Here is a 15,505-nt window from a genome sequence, read left to right as displayed (position 1 = left end):
CGAAGTGCTCCGCGTGATATTTCAAACGCAATAAGTGCTTAGCGACTAATACAAATTGGGCACCACCTCACACACAGCTTATTTTATTCCATTTCAACATCTACCCTACTACATTTCATCAAATTTGATACATCAAATTGACCAATGTGTACTCATCATATATTTGACTTATTTAATGTCATTCATCACATATATGAAACTAATCCATCATATTAATAAATGTTTTTTTTTTTATCACATAAACGAATGTAACTACCAATTGGTTCATCTCATTGATGAATATGTTTATCTTATGTATAAACGATTTTTTAACAATTTTTTAACAATTAGTCCATCATATTGGTGATTACATTCATCATATAATTTTCCTTACGCTAAAATCATCACATTGATAAAAATATTTATCATGTTTATGAAATATTTCATGCAATGTATTTCATCATATTATATTACTAATTTAATCATCATTAAACTTTATCATCATATTGAAGAATTTTGTTCATAATATTTATGAAATCAGTCATCATACATACTTATGAATTTGGTCATCAATATGATGAATCCAGTCAATATTTCATTAAATTGAAAATTGTTTATCATATTGATGAATAGATTTATCAATGTTGTAAGGAATTGATGAATAAATTCATCAGTATTTGAAGAATTTTTTTCAAAAACGTTCATTATTTTTATGAACGCTGTAGTCATTTTGAAGAACCAATTCATCATTTGCGGAAAATGAAAGAAATTGATGAATATGGATGGTTTAATTTTTATAAAACATACTTTAAAAAAGAAATAAGGTATAGACGCAATTCAAGAGTATAACTGATTGAATAATATAGGTTCAAAATAAGTTGCGAATAGATTTAGGAATTTTAACATAACCTTAAAAGTAATGCTTATTATAAAATTCAATGTAATATTTTATTATTTGCGTATGAATATAGATAAGGAATTTAAAACAAAACAAATTTTCTTTCCTCCATTAAATCTTTAAGCATCACAACTTCAGCCATTAAAAGATTTTGAAAAGTAATATTCCCAAGAAAATTCCAAGTTGATGCTCAAAAACAGCACTTTGAAATTTTCATATCCGCATCCTTCATTCTCCTTTTTTTCCTAAATTAGCGAAATAATTTATTGCTGCATTAGGATTGTACAAACAAAAAACTATAAAAAAGAGTCATTTCAACTCTTCCCTGATTAATAATCTCAATCTGCCAACAACAAATTTGATTATACCCGCTTTTTGTTACTCTCAAAGCTAACAAATCCCAAAACCATATATTTTATATGCATGTATATCTTTGTTTGAAACGTACCCACTAAAACGCTAGACTTTTTGAAATGAGTGTTAATACACTAACCATAGTCAATGCTTTTCTTCTTTCATCTTTATCATTTCCCCCAAGTCTCGCATCTCGAAAACAACAAAAGACATAGAAACGAAGAACGACACACAAGACATATTTTTGTTTGCGTGTACTTAAAAACGTCATCCCGTGCCAGGAGTCCTTGTGGGACACTTTTGTCGGAAATGAGACTCATTTCTCTTAAAAAGCAAAAGCAAGAAAATCAAAATAAAAAAAAACACAAAAAATAAACCAACACGAAAAACAAAACAAAACAAAGACTAAAGAACACATTTTGCATTGTTTGAATGCGCTCTCGCTGCCAGTAGCTAGCTAGTTGATGACTATGTTTTGCCAAAACATCCTTTGTGTTTTGTGAATTGTAGCAAGTTTTTGTTGCACTTCCTCAGATAATAGGCGTGAGTAGGTGGGCGTGTGGCAAGTGGGCGTGGGTGGGTCCCTTTGGAGTACTTCATCTGATGCCCCAACTATAGTGCATAGTCTATACCTATCTACTACCGCTATTCTTCATGCGAACAATAGTGAAACTTTAATTGAAGAAGTTACACTTTTCAGCAGAGTGCAACTAGCCAAACAAACAACACAAAGAAAAAACTATGAACAAAAAAGAATTGAAATAAAATTTCAAAAAGTAAAAAAACAAAACTTAGTATAAAAGGACGAAGGAAATAAAATAAAATAAAAACTAAGAACTAAAAAACAAAGACAAGAACTATCTCACCGCCTTTTTAAGTGCGAACCTTAGCCGAGAATTGGTCCCGAATGGATGCATTCAGCAGCTTCAGCTCTAAAGAATGCTGAGATTCAAAAAGTTTAACTCCGATAAGATGGAAAGTAATTTTGCATTCTTCAGTGTGCAAAAGCTTTCAAAGCAAAAGGCATCCCCCATCAGTATCTATCCTTTCAGTTGAAGTTGCAGCATTGGTATCGGCAGCACTGTATGCCTCCTGCTATAGTTTTGCACAACAATTTTAATTGCGTGAAAAGTTAAGTTTCTGATAGGTATAGCGGTAGGTATGTAGGTTGGTAGGTAGGTATAGAGTTGGACTGGGTCCTGAGCCGGTACACCCATCTTTTCAACATTAGCGCCCCCCGTATAGACGGGTACATAACCCAACTAACACCCCTAACATCTATGGTGAGCCGACGAGAAGTTAGGGTATATGTAGGTAGGGGGTGCTTCTATTGTTTCTTAAGCCCTGTGGGTTCTCTCTCCTATTCGCCTTTATATGTATAGCTGATGTTCTTTTTCTGTTTGTTTTTTTTTTCGCCAGTCTATCAGGCCTGAGGTTTTACAGGTAAATTTTGTTTAGGTACTTTTGTTGCTGGCTGAATTTATTTGCTCGCTGTTTGCAATGCTCGGGGTTGAAATTTCTTTACTAAAATGTAAAGTGCACGCGGTTATTGTATGTTGCGCTTTTTTCTCTTTTTGTGTATGGCGGCGGTAATGGAAAAAGAGTCAGTAGCGTAGTTGCTAAAGGAAATTGGGGCCTTTCTAAAACAAATCTTGAACAAATTTTAGGAAAAAAGTTGGATGATAGACAGGTCTTTGAATTTGTGTAAATTTACTAATTTTGAATTTGTTTTTATTGTACTATCTTTCATTTTGTGTGGTTTCGTTTTTAAAATAAACATAATTAAGTTCAATTAAAACATTAAGATTTTAGCTCAGAGAACTGAAATAAAAGTGGAGATGCTTTTTTTATATATAACAAGTTATAAATTTTCCGGCTTCAAAAGTATAGCCCTGGCATTTGACATGGATCTCTTAACTATCGCACCATGCATAAATACTGTTAAAACCTATACGAAAATGGCGACTCTACCACATCCACATATAGTTTGTGAAGAATTGTGAAGAAATCTGAAGACACTGGATTGGTTACAGATATTGTAAGGCCTGACATAAATGTTTTGGTCGTACCACTGAAAATATTGCTGCTGTTAGTGAAAGTGTTGCCGAAGACCCGAATGTGTCGATTCATCGTCATTCTTAGAAATTAGGATTGTCTTACGGTACATTTGGCGTATTTTGCATTTGGATCTAATCCTTTATCCAGATTAGGTCCAGCTCGTGCAACAACGGACCACGCTGACCATTCACCACGTCGTAGGTACTTCGAATGTTTTCTTGACGGCGGTGTTTGGAACAAAATTTTCTTCAGCGACATTTCTCACTCGGTGGGTATATTCATAAACAAAATTGTTGTATTTGGGGTTATGAGAATTTTCAAGTAATTGAAGAGAGGTCATTACATCCACAAAAAGTCACTGTTTGGTGCGCTCTTTGGTCTGGAAGTGGGATTGGATCTTATTTCTTTGAAAACGGCATTGAAAAGACTATTGTTTGTCTTCTATTGAAGAATACGACTCCGAGACAATGTTTTTTTAACAAGACGATGCAACATGCTACATAACTCGAAAAAATATGGCTGTATTGCAAGTTAAACTTCCTGTCCGCGTGATTTCTCGTCGTGGCGATATCAACTTGCCACCAAGATCATGTTATTTCACACCACTGGACTTTGTAGGGCTACGATTTTTAAAAAAGTCTTGTGGCTTAGATAAAGCACAGTCTGTGTCAAAAAGAGGTCAAAAATTACATCAAACAATTAGCGTGGTAGTCATTAAAAAAAGATGCAGTGTTTCAACGTTCAAACTTTACAATACAAATTAAATATCATGAAAAAAATATTTTGTATGTGTTTTATTAACATTTACTTTTGAAAACGCAAAATGGATAACCCTGTATTTAACGAGCACTCAAGGCATAATTAATACTCTTATAATGACTTAGGATAGTGAATAACTTGCACTGTTCTAAATAAGTTTAAGAATATATCGATTGACATTGGTTTTGAATGTGTGAAAATTGCAATGAGTGGGAAACATTGACGCAGGTAAAGCATTTCACATTTGTCAAGTGCGATGAAAAAGAATCTCTGTACTTTACAGCACGTCCGAAATCGGGCTTAAGGGTAAATTATTGAGCATTCCTGAGCTACGGTTGAATTGCTTGGGGAGATGAATGCAGCTGGCTATTTCACTAGAGTATAATTGTTTATTAAAATAGCGATAAAATAATGATAAGCATGAAACCGCATCGGCAGTGTTTCAGTAATGCAACATTCACCTACCATTTTAAGAGCTTTCTTTTAAATTCTGTCTTAGACTCTCAAGTGAGTTATTGCAGCACCAACAGAAATATGGGAGTTGAAATAGAATTTCGGTTGTATAAGGTATTTGTAAATTATAGTCAAATCATAAAGGGTAATAACTTCATCCATCGAAGGAGAAAACATTAACACTTAACAGCGTTTTTGAAGATATAATCCACATAACTAGAACTGAAAGTTTTTCAGTTTTTCCATAAAAGTTCAACCCATTGATGGTGATATTGGGGAAAGGTTGCGCTTTTGCGACTGAAGACAACATTTAGTTTTCGAAGCATTCAACATGGTTTTTGATACCCAATTGGACAATTCTATCAAGATCAGAACTTATTAAGCTTATTATACATTGACCAATGAGCTTATCATCCATTGTCTATTTAGGGAGAATTAAGAAAATTTAAAAAAAGAATATCTAAGGAAAAAGTCGTCAGGGAAACAATGCAGTGGCGAATAATGTCCGACAGAAGATTATTTATAATAATAAGAAAGAGTGTCGGAGAAAAAACGAAGCCCTGAGGCACACCACTTTTTGTTTTGTGGATATCAGATTTGAAAACGTGTAATGCTTTTTGCTTTGAACGATTAGAAAGGTAGGTAGATTCATCAATACCAAAAGCAAGGACTGGAGACAGAAGACATTCTTAAAGCACAAAATAATTGAATATGGACTTCAAATTCCATTACTTTCTTTTGATTATATATGTTACATAAAAATACTAAGAGTAAACTTAACTCCCGTAGTTTTTAAATTTTGTATGTGAATTTCTCATATGGAAAATTATATAAATTTGTGAAATATAATTCAAGACTGTATCATTAAACAGTAACATGCAATATGTGTCATAAATCATAACTTCACTAATTTGTGTAAATGCTCTAGAACCGTATATTTTGAGGATTATCAAACTTACTCGATTCTTCTTCCCTATAGAGGAGCCCATGTCATTCCCCGTCAGTCTTGTTAAATTATTGAAACGCTACTGAACAATGTTGTTCTGTATTTCGATGGTTATATTGAAATGGCTATTTGAGATAGATCTAGAACCTTTTTTTGTATTGTTGTGTTCTATTTCGGGTATTTTGTTTTGTCGGTAGGTAGGTATCTACAATTAATTTACTCCACTGGCCAAAATGAACCTATATATTTATTAACATATCTACATTGCTTCAACTCACTCTGTGTTTTAATGGTATAATGTACCTTATATTCGTGCCTTGATGATTGTAAGTTTGGGTGAGATTTTATTTTTGTTATTCATTTAAAAGTGAAGCAGCAACAGCAGCAGCAAAATGTACACTAAAGCATAACATTTTGCTGCTGTTTTTTATTTTTAAGCCAACAAAATGCAATGCATTTAGATATATAACAAAAATATAGTATTTTATTGGTAAAGATATGTATATTGTTTCAAATATAATGGTCTAGGGAGTGAATTAAATTGAGAATATATATGTAACGGGCAACGACCAGACTAACCATTTCAAACTCTATGGCATTTAAAAACTAGGTATGTTGTTTAGGTATATTTTATTGTTCCGAATTAATTTGAAACAATTTTCAAAAAAAGTTGGGGTTTTTGCCATTGTTTTGTATGCGAATATATGTTCGTAGATGAAATTTGGGCAGTGTGTTGTGCTATATATTAATACGATGCAGCTCGATTAAAATAATTTGACTTGAGGTAACTTTCTGTATACCCTAATTCATCACAGGTTTAGAAATAGAAAAATAATTTTTGGTAAAATAGAAAAGTTTTAATAAGGAAATAGTGCTATATTCTGTACTTAACAGTAAATTAATGTTTTGATTATAATATTGGATTGAAGGAAACAAAATTTAACAGACATTGGTTCAACGTTAATCACAACAAAATTTCGAAAAACAAACCTAAACTTTATGGATTTGGCACGTTTCGTAACAAAACTGACTTCAATCAATTGTGAACTGAGAATTAATAAAGTAAATTTAACTTCACATGTAACTGTGTAGTAAAAGTAAAAAGTGTCTGCTGATTTCAAGTGAATCTTCACCAGAAGTCCATTCAATCTATGGTGTTCTTGGTCGTATACTTACTATTTTTACTTTATATTTTTTTCTTTTATTTTTTATATAATAAAAAAAAGAAATTGAGTTTTGAGTTCTATTAAAATTTATCAAACTGTCTGCAAATATAGGTGTTTGAAATATAATATTGTTTCCCATTTGTTTTCAAAATGCAAAATAGAAACAGTATGAATTTCAAAAAGGCTTTGCATAGTTGATGCAAAATGTGGCTCAAGTCGTCCCATTTTTTTTGTCTCAACATAATAATTACAAAATCAAAGTACTACAAAAAGAAAGAGTGTCGGAGAAAAAACGAAGCCCTGAGGCATACCACTTTTTGTTTTGTGGATATTAGATTTGAAACCGTGTAATGCTTTTTGCTTTGAACGATTAGAAAGGTAGGTAGATTTATCAATATCAAAAGCAAGGAGATAGGAGACATTCTTAAAGCACAATATAATTGAATATGGACTTCAAATTCGATTACTTTCTTAAAGTGTTTGAGGTGTCAAAACAAAAGACGGTTACCCCTTATAGACAACAACATAAAAACTCATATTTTGTTGGTGTTTTGTAATTTGAAATGGTTTTAAAATAATTAAAGGAGAAATTTATTTTAAGTTTGTAATATTTCTTCTTCTTCTTTCTGGGTAGTACCCGTGGCATGATGGTTAGTGCGTTGGACTGTCATGCAAGGGGTCTTGGGTTCAATCCCTGCCTGTGCCACCTTAATTTAAAAAAAATTAATATGCGCGGGTACTGCCTCTTGCGAGGAATTGACAAATCCTTCAAGAGTAAATCTTGTCATGAAAAAGTGCTTTCTCAAAAATTAGCCGTTCGGATTCGGCATATAAACTGTAGGTCCCCTCCATTCCTGACAACATTACTCGCACACAGGAATGGTTGAGAGTTGTAAGTCACTAGGCCCTGGTTCACAACGGACTGTTGCGCCACCCCATAGTAGTAGTAGTAATATTTCTTCAATGTAATATGTTTTGTAAAATATTGTGACATACCCCTTGACGTGATGATTGTAAGGGGACACCCACTTGGAAAAATTCATTTTTAAATACAAATTTTCACGACAAGTTTAAAATTCTACAAAAAAAGGAATCACTATTAAAGCTGTTCTCTTTTGATGATTGAAAGCTAAATGCATCACCTTTGTAAAGAATTTAACAATTCACGTTTCAGAAATGTTATGAAATTGATAATAACTAGTTACAGAACTGGTGAACATTTTGCATTTATAGTTCACAGTTTTGTTAACCAAATTATAATGACCTTGTTGTTTCTCGACGAGGTTGTCGAAATCGCTCACCAAGATCTTGTGATTTAAAACATTCAAAGTTTGTTTTTTTTTCTTGAAACCGCGTCAAAAATAAGGTTTATGTTAATGCTCCACATTTGATTTAAAATCTTGAAGATAGAATAATCAAAGCTATAGAGGACATACAGTCACAATTGTGGGAAATAGATAAGAAAATTTTCATGATAGGGGGTAGTACTTCAACCTATCTCATTTTCAATGATAAATCTTATTTTAATAGTGATATATAAAAACAAATTATTTTTTAGATCAGTTTTTTTTAAATATTTAAACGAAAACTACACACTGTTTTGATTTTTTAGGATTTGTTTAAAAATGCAAAAACAACAAATTAAAAATCAGAAACCATTACACTTAGAAACAATCTTAACCTTGAATAAAGATTTTAGAATTTGTCATAAGATCAACACAAAATATGTGTTGGTATCAAAAGACATAATCTTCCATGAAACTACGAGTTCTAATTTTGAACAAAAATTCAAATACAGAAATATCAAATTTTTCGAAGAAACATTTTGTTTCAATTGTTTTTTTTTTGTTGCAAAAACCACATTCAAATTTCTTTACCCTTTAAAGTTATACACTCTTGTCGAAAACTTTATTTTTCCGTGTCGGTTGCCCAATCCTCTTAGCACCAAAAAACTGGAAAAAATTTAAACAAAGCAAATAACAGAGAGATACCTATCCTTTAACTTTACGATGTCTGAATCCACTTGACTCACCAGCATCCACCATTGCATCGCATCGCCCTGGCCAGTATATTCCCCATTTTCCATTTTCCATTTTTTATTTCATTGTTGTTTTCTTTAACTTTTCACTCATTCGCAGTTTCATGTTAATTGAAATTTCCAACAACGACCAACCTTTAAATGGTTTATATTTTATATGTATATGGCGAGGGGTTACCACCAGCCCAGATTCGCACAGAAAAAAAAGGGAAGAAAAGGACCTGCTCTCGACCATGGGAGGGAAAGTGTTGTTCAGATAAGGGAAATGAATGGCTTTGTCACTGCCATGAGTCCTGATGGAAATGATTTAAACTTTTTTGTTCTTGTTTTTTCTCCCTTGCTTTTTTTTCGACGTAAAGTGTCCAAAAGGGCAAGGTTTGGGATGTTTTTACAATGTTATAACACTGTGGATGTGTAGTGTGGTTCGGTTGGACAAGACAAGAGTTGAAGTGAATTTGTCAGAAAATGATCAAAAATATAATAAAGACTCAAGTTGTTGGACCTTCAATTTTTTTTAATATTTCAACAGTGGCTATTCTTGTCGCAAAATTCAGTCATGTTGGAAGTTGAATTTGGTTTGAAAGAAGATTTAGTCTGTGGGACTTGAGAATTAGACAGATAAAACAAATGAGGTTATTATGTAAGTGCAATTATATCGCCGGCAGGCAATTAGGACACATCATTAGGAGTGTCAGTTTCCAGAGATCCATTCTGTGGAGGCGTAATTTGAATATTCCTTTTTGTACTCTGTGTTATAATTTTAAAAACAAGAAAAGCTTTTCCACTTCAAATAATAAATTTCATTCATTGTCCACAAGTAAATAGAAAAATGTAAGGAAAAAGAGGGCGAAAAAATGAATACTTTCAACATACAACCAATTACTCGGTTTTATTTACCATCGAGGAAACCATGCGACTGCTCTTTGGCTACAAGCCAAATTCTTTCACTGACTGAAAAGGCGGCTTAAATTACCTGATTTTTTTTTTCTTATGATATACTTATTGCTTTCTTCCTTTCTTGTGCGCTTACCTGTATTCATGGGAAATAAAGAATGTTCCCTTAATTTCGCATCCATTTGGATTCTTCCTTTTTTTGTCGAAAATCTTTTTGTAATGTTCATAGTTATTCAAATTTACCGCACCGTCGAATGTAAGCAGAATCATTTGGGGAATCTGTAAGAATACACAGGAAAACCAAAATTAAAATAAAAAATATAAAATATGAAAAAATTCTAAAGAAGAAAATAAAGAAAATCATTTAGCTGACTTTTTTTATTTTTAAAAGAATTTCAGTAAATATAAAGACAAGAAGTTGTTGGTTTTTATGCTTTTGGCTTAGATTTGAATTCTTTCATAATATAAAAATAAAGTCACACGAAAATGGAAACACAATAATTTTGTGTGCCTTTTAAATATAATATGGCTTTGGTTATTAGAAGTTGCTAAGCTGTTAATGTATTTTGAAACTTCTTGAGGAATTAAAAAATGATTTATAAAATTGGCCAAACAGTTTTACTTATTTATTTATTAATTATTAGAAATCAATAAAAAATACTACTTGACATGATTACATAGTTAAAAGAGCTTATGTAAATTGAACAATACTTCAAAAATAGTGCTCCATTTTCACTGACAGTTAAATGACATCTGTCATATATTCTTTTGAGGCGGATTTTAAACTTTATTGACTAACATTTATTTTGATTTCATTTTGAGATACCCTTTATTTAAATAGACTACAGTTAATTAAATAGATGAATTAATTTAAATTGAACTCAGCACTATACCGAATTCAAATCTCGTCTGATTACAACCGTGATTATAATGGAAGCTTAATTATAATCTCAAGTTCGTACATCAGCTCTTTTGTTTCATTAACACAATAAAATTTTGTTATCAATAGAAATATCTAACCTAGAGGTTTGATATGGAATATTCATAAAATATTACTTGTCATGAATTATTACAGATAACAAAACTAATAATCTCTTGATTAAAATCATTGCAATCCTAGAAAATTCAACTAAAATAAACTTTCTCTCTCCATTACATAAAACGAAACAAAAACAATGCAAAACTATCATTGAAATAATAAGCGGTGTTGGCGGCAGTAGCAGCATTGGTCAGTGTGCAGCAGTTAAGACTTGAAAGTTTTGTCACAGCAATGAGCTGATGCTGCCCCCGCACTCGGCTTGCCTCTCACAACTAAAATACCATTCAGTATAGTAACTACTCGCAATACTATTTTCCAATCGGAAGATACATATTTATTTGGTCCCATTTAGTCGTTAACTGGTCCTCCATCAACTTAATCTCCACAATCGAATAATACAAACTGCAAATGCTTCTCTAAATCAATTCCATTACCCGATGAAAGTTCCAACGATGCTTTCGCATTATCACTTAGTGCGGATGCATTTTGAAATCAATTTCAATAATCCTTATAGAGATTTTCATGGAGTAGCTAAAGCAAACTGCAGGACAAAGCCGGCAATGACTACGACGGTGGCAAACGACCGACAACGACCGACCGAACGGACGGACGCGGACAGACGGATGAGGATGAGAGTAAACACAGAAGCATCGCTGTTCTATTCTGTCATTGGATGCATCTGGCCAGATGTTATGTTCGATCCGCCTCAAACAAAATGCAAAATCACTTCCAATTCCTTATCTATTGGCCATCATTATCCTGCTAACCCTCACCCTCGCCCTCACCCTAGCTCTCGCCCTCGCTAGTCACCACTCGCATACTCAGAGGCCTGGTGGTCGATTGGTCTGGCTCAGGAATGGCAAGTGAGAGCCAGAGCACGGTCATGTGAATCTAGATTCAGAATCCTTCACCATCATAATCATCCGATTCAAGATTAACGAGCGTATAATATTCTAAATCGACTACTGTCGGATGCGGAGCAGCATCCATCGTATTTCTATATATCTAGCTGGGCTGCCTGCCTGCCTGCTTGCTTGCTTTGCTGTCTGTCTGTCTATCCAAAGGACATTCTTGGAAAAACTTCAATCACGAATCAGCGTAAATACCAACGAAAAGGATATGCAAGTTCGCGTTTCCTTGCGCGATTTTGTTTGAAAGTGCAATCGATGATGATGATGATGATGCTGATGGTGATGGCAATGGTGATGTTGATGGTTCCTGGGTGAATCCTGAATCCTGGTTCTTAATGCCACTGATGACCCACATTTGTGGCACTAAATGAAATTGGATGGTATTAGGAATGCATTCATCCAATCACATTCATCTAAACATCACTATCGTCTGTCCTGTCCACGTCTGCAGTTCTCATAGCTACGTTCTGGTCTTAAACTATAATTGTATCGATATATCGATGCGATATGCCATCAGAGTGCGGAATTATAGCTCAGAGTCCTAGCGCGCATCGTGTGACTATTGATGGTAATTCTTTCTTTTGCCTATATCTAGGAGATATATTTTCTATTTCTCATCCTCGTCTCTATCTATAGAGCCATGAAAATAGTGGAAATTGAAATAGTTTTACTCATTCATTGGCATAATCCAATATCGTTGTCGTATCGTCGTAGTTGTCGTCGTTCTTCGTTATGGTAAAAGTCCTGCTCCCTGTCGGCAGGATTTGTTGTTGTTTTTGACGGATATCCTTGATCGAATTTTATCTTTATCCTTATTTTTTTTCTGTTTGCTTTAGTTTGAATATCTACTTAAAACGATGATGGGTTGGCGATATGGCGGGTGACCAGTCGATGGATAGCTTAATATTCCGCAATGGGATTCAAATAAACGACAAACGTTTGAACGCAATTTTATTTTAGAGAAAGAAAATTATTATTATTGGTGATGAATAATGATTTATAATGATTTTTTAGAGAGTCACGGAATTTTTGTTGATTTTTTTTAAAAGAAAAAATGAAAAAGAAAAATTATATTCCATCCAAATGATGAAGAGAAGTAGAAAAGTCATTTTTTCTCTCTGATTTGAATGGTGATCAGGATGCTTTTAGGGAATTAATTTAATAGTCATTTGACTATTTTAAGTTCTTATTAATATAACTGAACTTATATTTGACTGAAGTTTTTAGAACAACATTTTCTGAATCTTGAAAATTAACTGAATATGTAATTTAGATTTCCAGCTTGAGAAACAATTATAAAAAAAAAATAATTATTTGAGAAATGTAAAAAATAAGTCCTTAGGAAAGATATTATATTCCTACAGGAAGAAAAACCATCTCCTCCGCCCTACTACTACTATTAAATACTACTATTCATAAATGTCAAAAATCACATTTAAATTAAAAAGTTATTCAAACAATTGCTCAATTAATTCATGGCTAACATTTCAAATTTCAAAACACGAACCCATCAACTTCATGTTTTCAAATTATAATGAATTCCGCCACTTACCAACCGCTACCTTAACCACTGAAAATTCAACCAAAATATTTATAAAGCTAATATGTCTTCATAAAAGAATGTTTCAATTATTATTGCCAAATCAACATAAAATTATAATAATTGACAAAAATACAAATCGATTGAGCAAAATAAACGAAGTACCATAATAACCACTAATCGTTCACAGTGCCAGATTTTAACAGATTAAAATTGATTTCCAACCGCAGAAAGTTAAACAAAACATAAATACACCATCTTTGAAGTTCTTCCGGTAAGAGGCAGGACCGGAGTGTCTTTGATGTAAAGAAAGGGAATTTTGTAGAAGTTTTTAAAACCATTAAACAAAATTGAAAAAATTGGATACCTTTGAAATATTAAGGGTGTCAAAAAATGTAAAATAGAAAAAACTCTTTGCCAGTTTAGTGAAAGTTAAAAAAATGGAGTCTGGCAATTGTTGTCATTATCGATTGAAACGTCAAATTTTCAATTAGTAGTGTAAACTAAGCTTAATTGATTTTATCCCAGAATTGTTTGATAATTTTGTATTTATCGATTGAAAAAACAAGAAAAATCAAAGGACATGCTGAAGTGAACAATTTTGTACATACAATTAAGTAGCTTCAGAGCCTTGAGGTAAATTCTTCCACAACAACACAAAAAAGCGGACATGGCCTCCAAGGTGGATGGTGGATCGATTTCTAATTATCCTTTTCCATTCAATGAATTTAATACAAGCAACACAATGTTGCCTTTTTTAACAATAGAAAGGATTTTTTCACTCTCCCAGCAAGAAAATAAGTCACCTCCTTTGTACATACACAGACACACCCAATACATATAGTATATTAAAAAGGAAATAATCAATGTACAAAATGGTCGAAAGGACTTGCTCAACTTATGATGGACAGCATTTTCTCGAACACAATACATTTTTTCCCAATTGAAAGACGAAGAGAAAAACATTGTTAACAATAAAAAAAAGGATTTTCAGCTAAGGAAACGTTATTTAATCGGAAATTATCCTCAATTGAAACTCGCCTCATCTCAGTCTATTCTATATTTTTTTGCAAAGAGTTTATATCGTGTGTCCTGTAAACATAGCTTAACCGTTCTCATGCAAAAGTTAACAAAAAAAAAAAAGAAAAAACTGAAGGTAGGGAGACCATCTAATTACAAGAGTGAAAATGGCCCAGATCATCCTTTGGGGATGTCTTTATCCTAGAGAAGGTAGAAAAGGTACCTCTCCTATTCAATGTGGAAACCTCTGTAATTGATGGTTCTCGCTGATGATGATCCACTATACAAACATATTTTTTCCCTCTCATTTCTTTGCTATTAAGTGTGTGTGGTGACTAACCACCTGAAAAGGGATATTACATGATTATAATTGGATTCTTGCTCCATTTGTTATCCTTTCTCTTCATTCATCGTCCTTTTTTTTGTGTTGCAAAATCCTTTTTTTTTGTGTTCTGATGTAGCCTGCAAGTACGAACAATCAAAAGAGGATAAGATATTGAAGGAGAGTAGATATGGATGGACAGGACATGTCAGGCTGTGGAATATGAACAGGATAATACAAAAAAAAAAGAAACACACTGAGTTCGCCGGTAACAAAATGAAGTGAACAATTGAGAAAAGATGACCGCTGGTTGATATAATGTGGTCTTTTGAAAGGTTGCTTGATAGGTAGATCTAGAGGAAGCTAGGTATAAGAGGTACTGTGGAACCTCTCTGTTGATGATGCTTATAGTCATGGTGGTTTTTTTTTGCTGTGCATTGACAGGAAGGATCTAGGTTTCATTTTTCTGAAGCTTTTCTTTTTCATGAGTTTTTTTTCTTCTGATTCATAGCGAAGGGATATGTGATGCTGTAGTATCTTACCTTTATCTATTTTATATAGATTATTTGAAAATGAGTACATTACTACTTGTAAAAGAAGAGTTATTTCCAAGGACCTGAAAAGAGGCAGATGTAGTATACTTATCTTCCATTCATTTATTTTTATGATAAATGATTAATTTAAAAAAGATTCGAATTTCAACTCTTTATAATGAGCTCTTCAATTCTGAGATTAAATCGTTTTGTGATTTATGAATGAAGAATATTTATAAAAAAAGGCTTCTTGACATTTTATTTATGGTTTTTCAATTGTTGGAGTTTTTTCAAGTCTAAACCTTTACCTACCTTTTAAATAAATAGACTTAAAAGACAATAATATGTTTAAAGTAAAGTGCTTCTTTAATCATTCGATGAAAAGGTGTTCTTTTGAGTGGTAATAGAAAATATGTCAAGGACGAAATAAAAATTAGAAAAATTTAAGGTGTGCATTATTGAATAGATTAAATTTTCAACCTGTCCAAATCCACAAGAATATTAACAAATTCTAATTCGCTTAACGATGTTTTCTATGTTTCATTGATATTTTATAAAAAATTTGAAACTAGCTACGCTCTATCAAATCTTCAAA

At 32.7% G+C, this 15,505-nt stretch overlaps 1 protein-coding gene across 2 annotated transcripts in view; it reads right to left on the bottom strand.

Annotated features, from left to right (window-relative positions):
• LOC129946097 (chitin deacetylase 1) overlaps positions 1 to 15,505 on the bottom strand; it is a 101,919-nt gene that overhangs the window by 49,435 nt on the left and 36,979 nt on the right. For both annotated transcript variants that reach the window (XM_056056132.1, XM_056056133.1), the window contains exon 5: positions 9,682 to 9,824. In XM_056056132.1, the coding sequence (XP_055912107.1) occupies positions 9,682 to 9,824 (143 nt within the window). The remainder of the gene's footprint in view (positions 1 to 9,681; positions 9,825 to 15,505) is intronic.

Source organism: Eupeodes corollae, chromosome 2, assembly GCF_945859685.1.
Source record: "Eupeodes corollae chromosome 2, idEupCoro1.1, whole genome shotgun sequence".
NCBI classification, from domain to species: domain Eukaryota; kingdom Metazoa; phylum Arthropoda; class Insecta; order Diptera; family Syrphidae; genus Eupeodes; species Eupeodes corollae.
The sequence above is the reverse complement of the archived record's forward strand: the minus strand, read 5'-3'. Positions and strand labels throughout refer to the sequence as shown.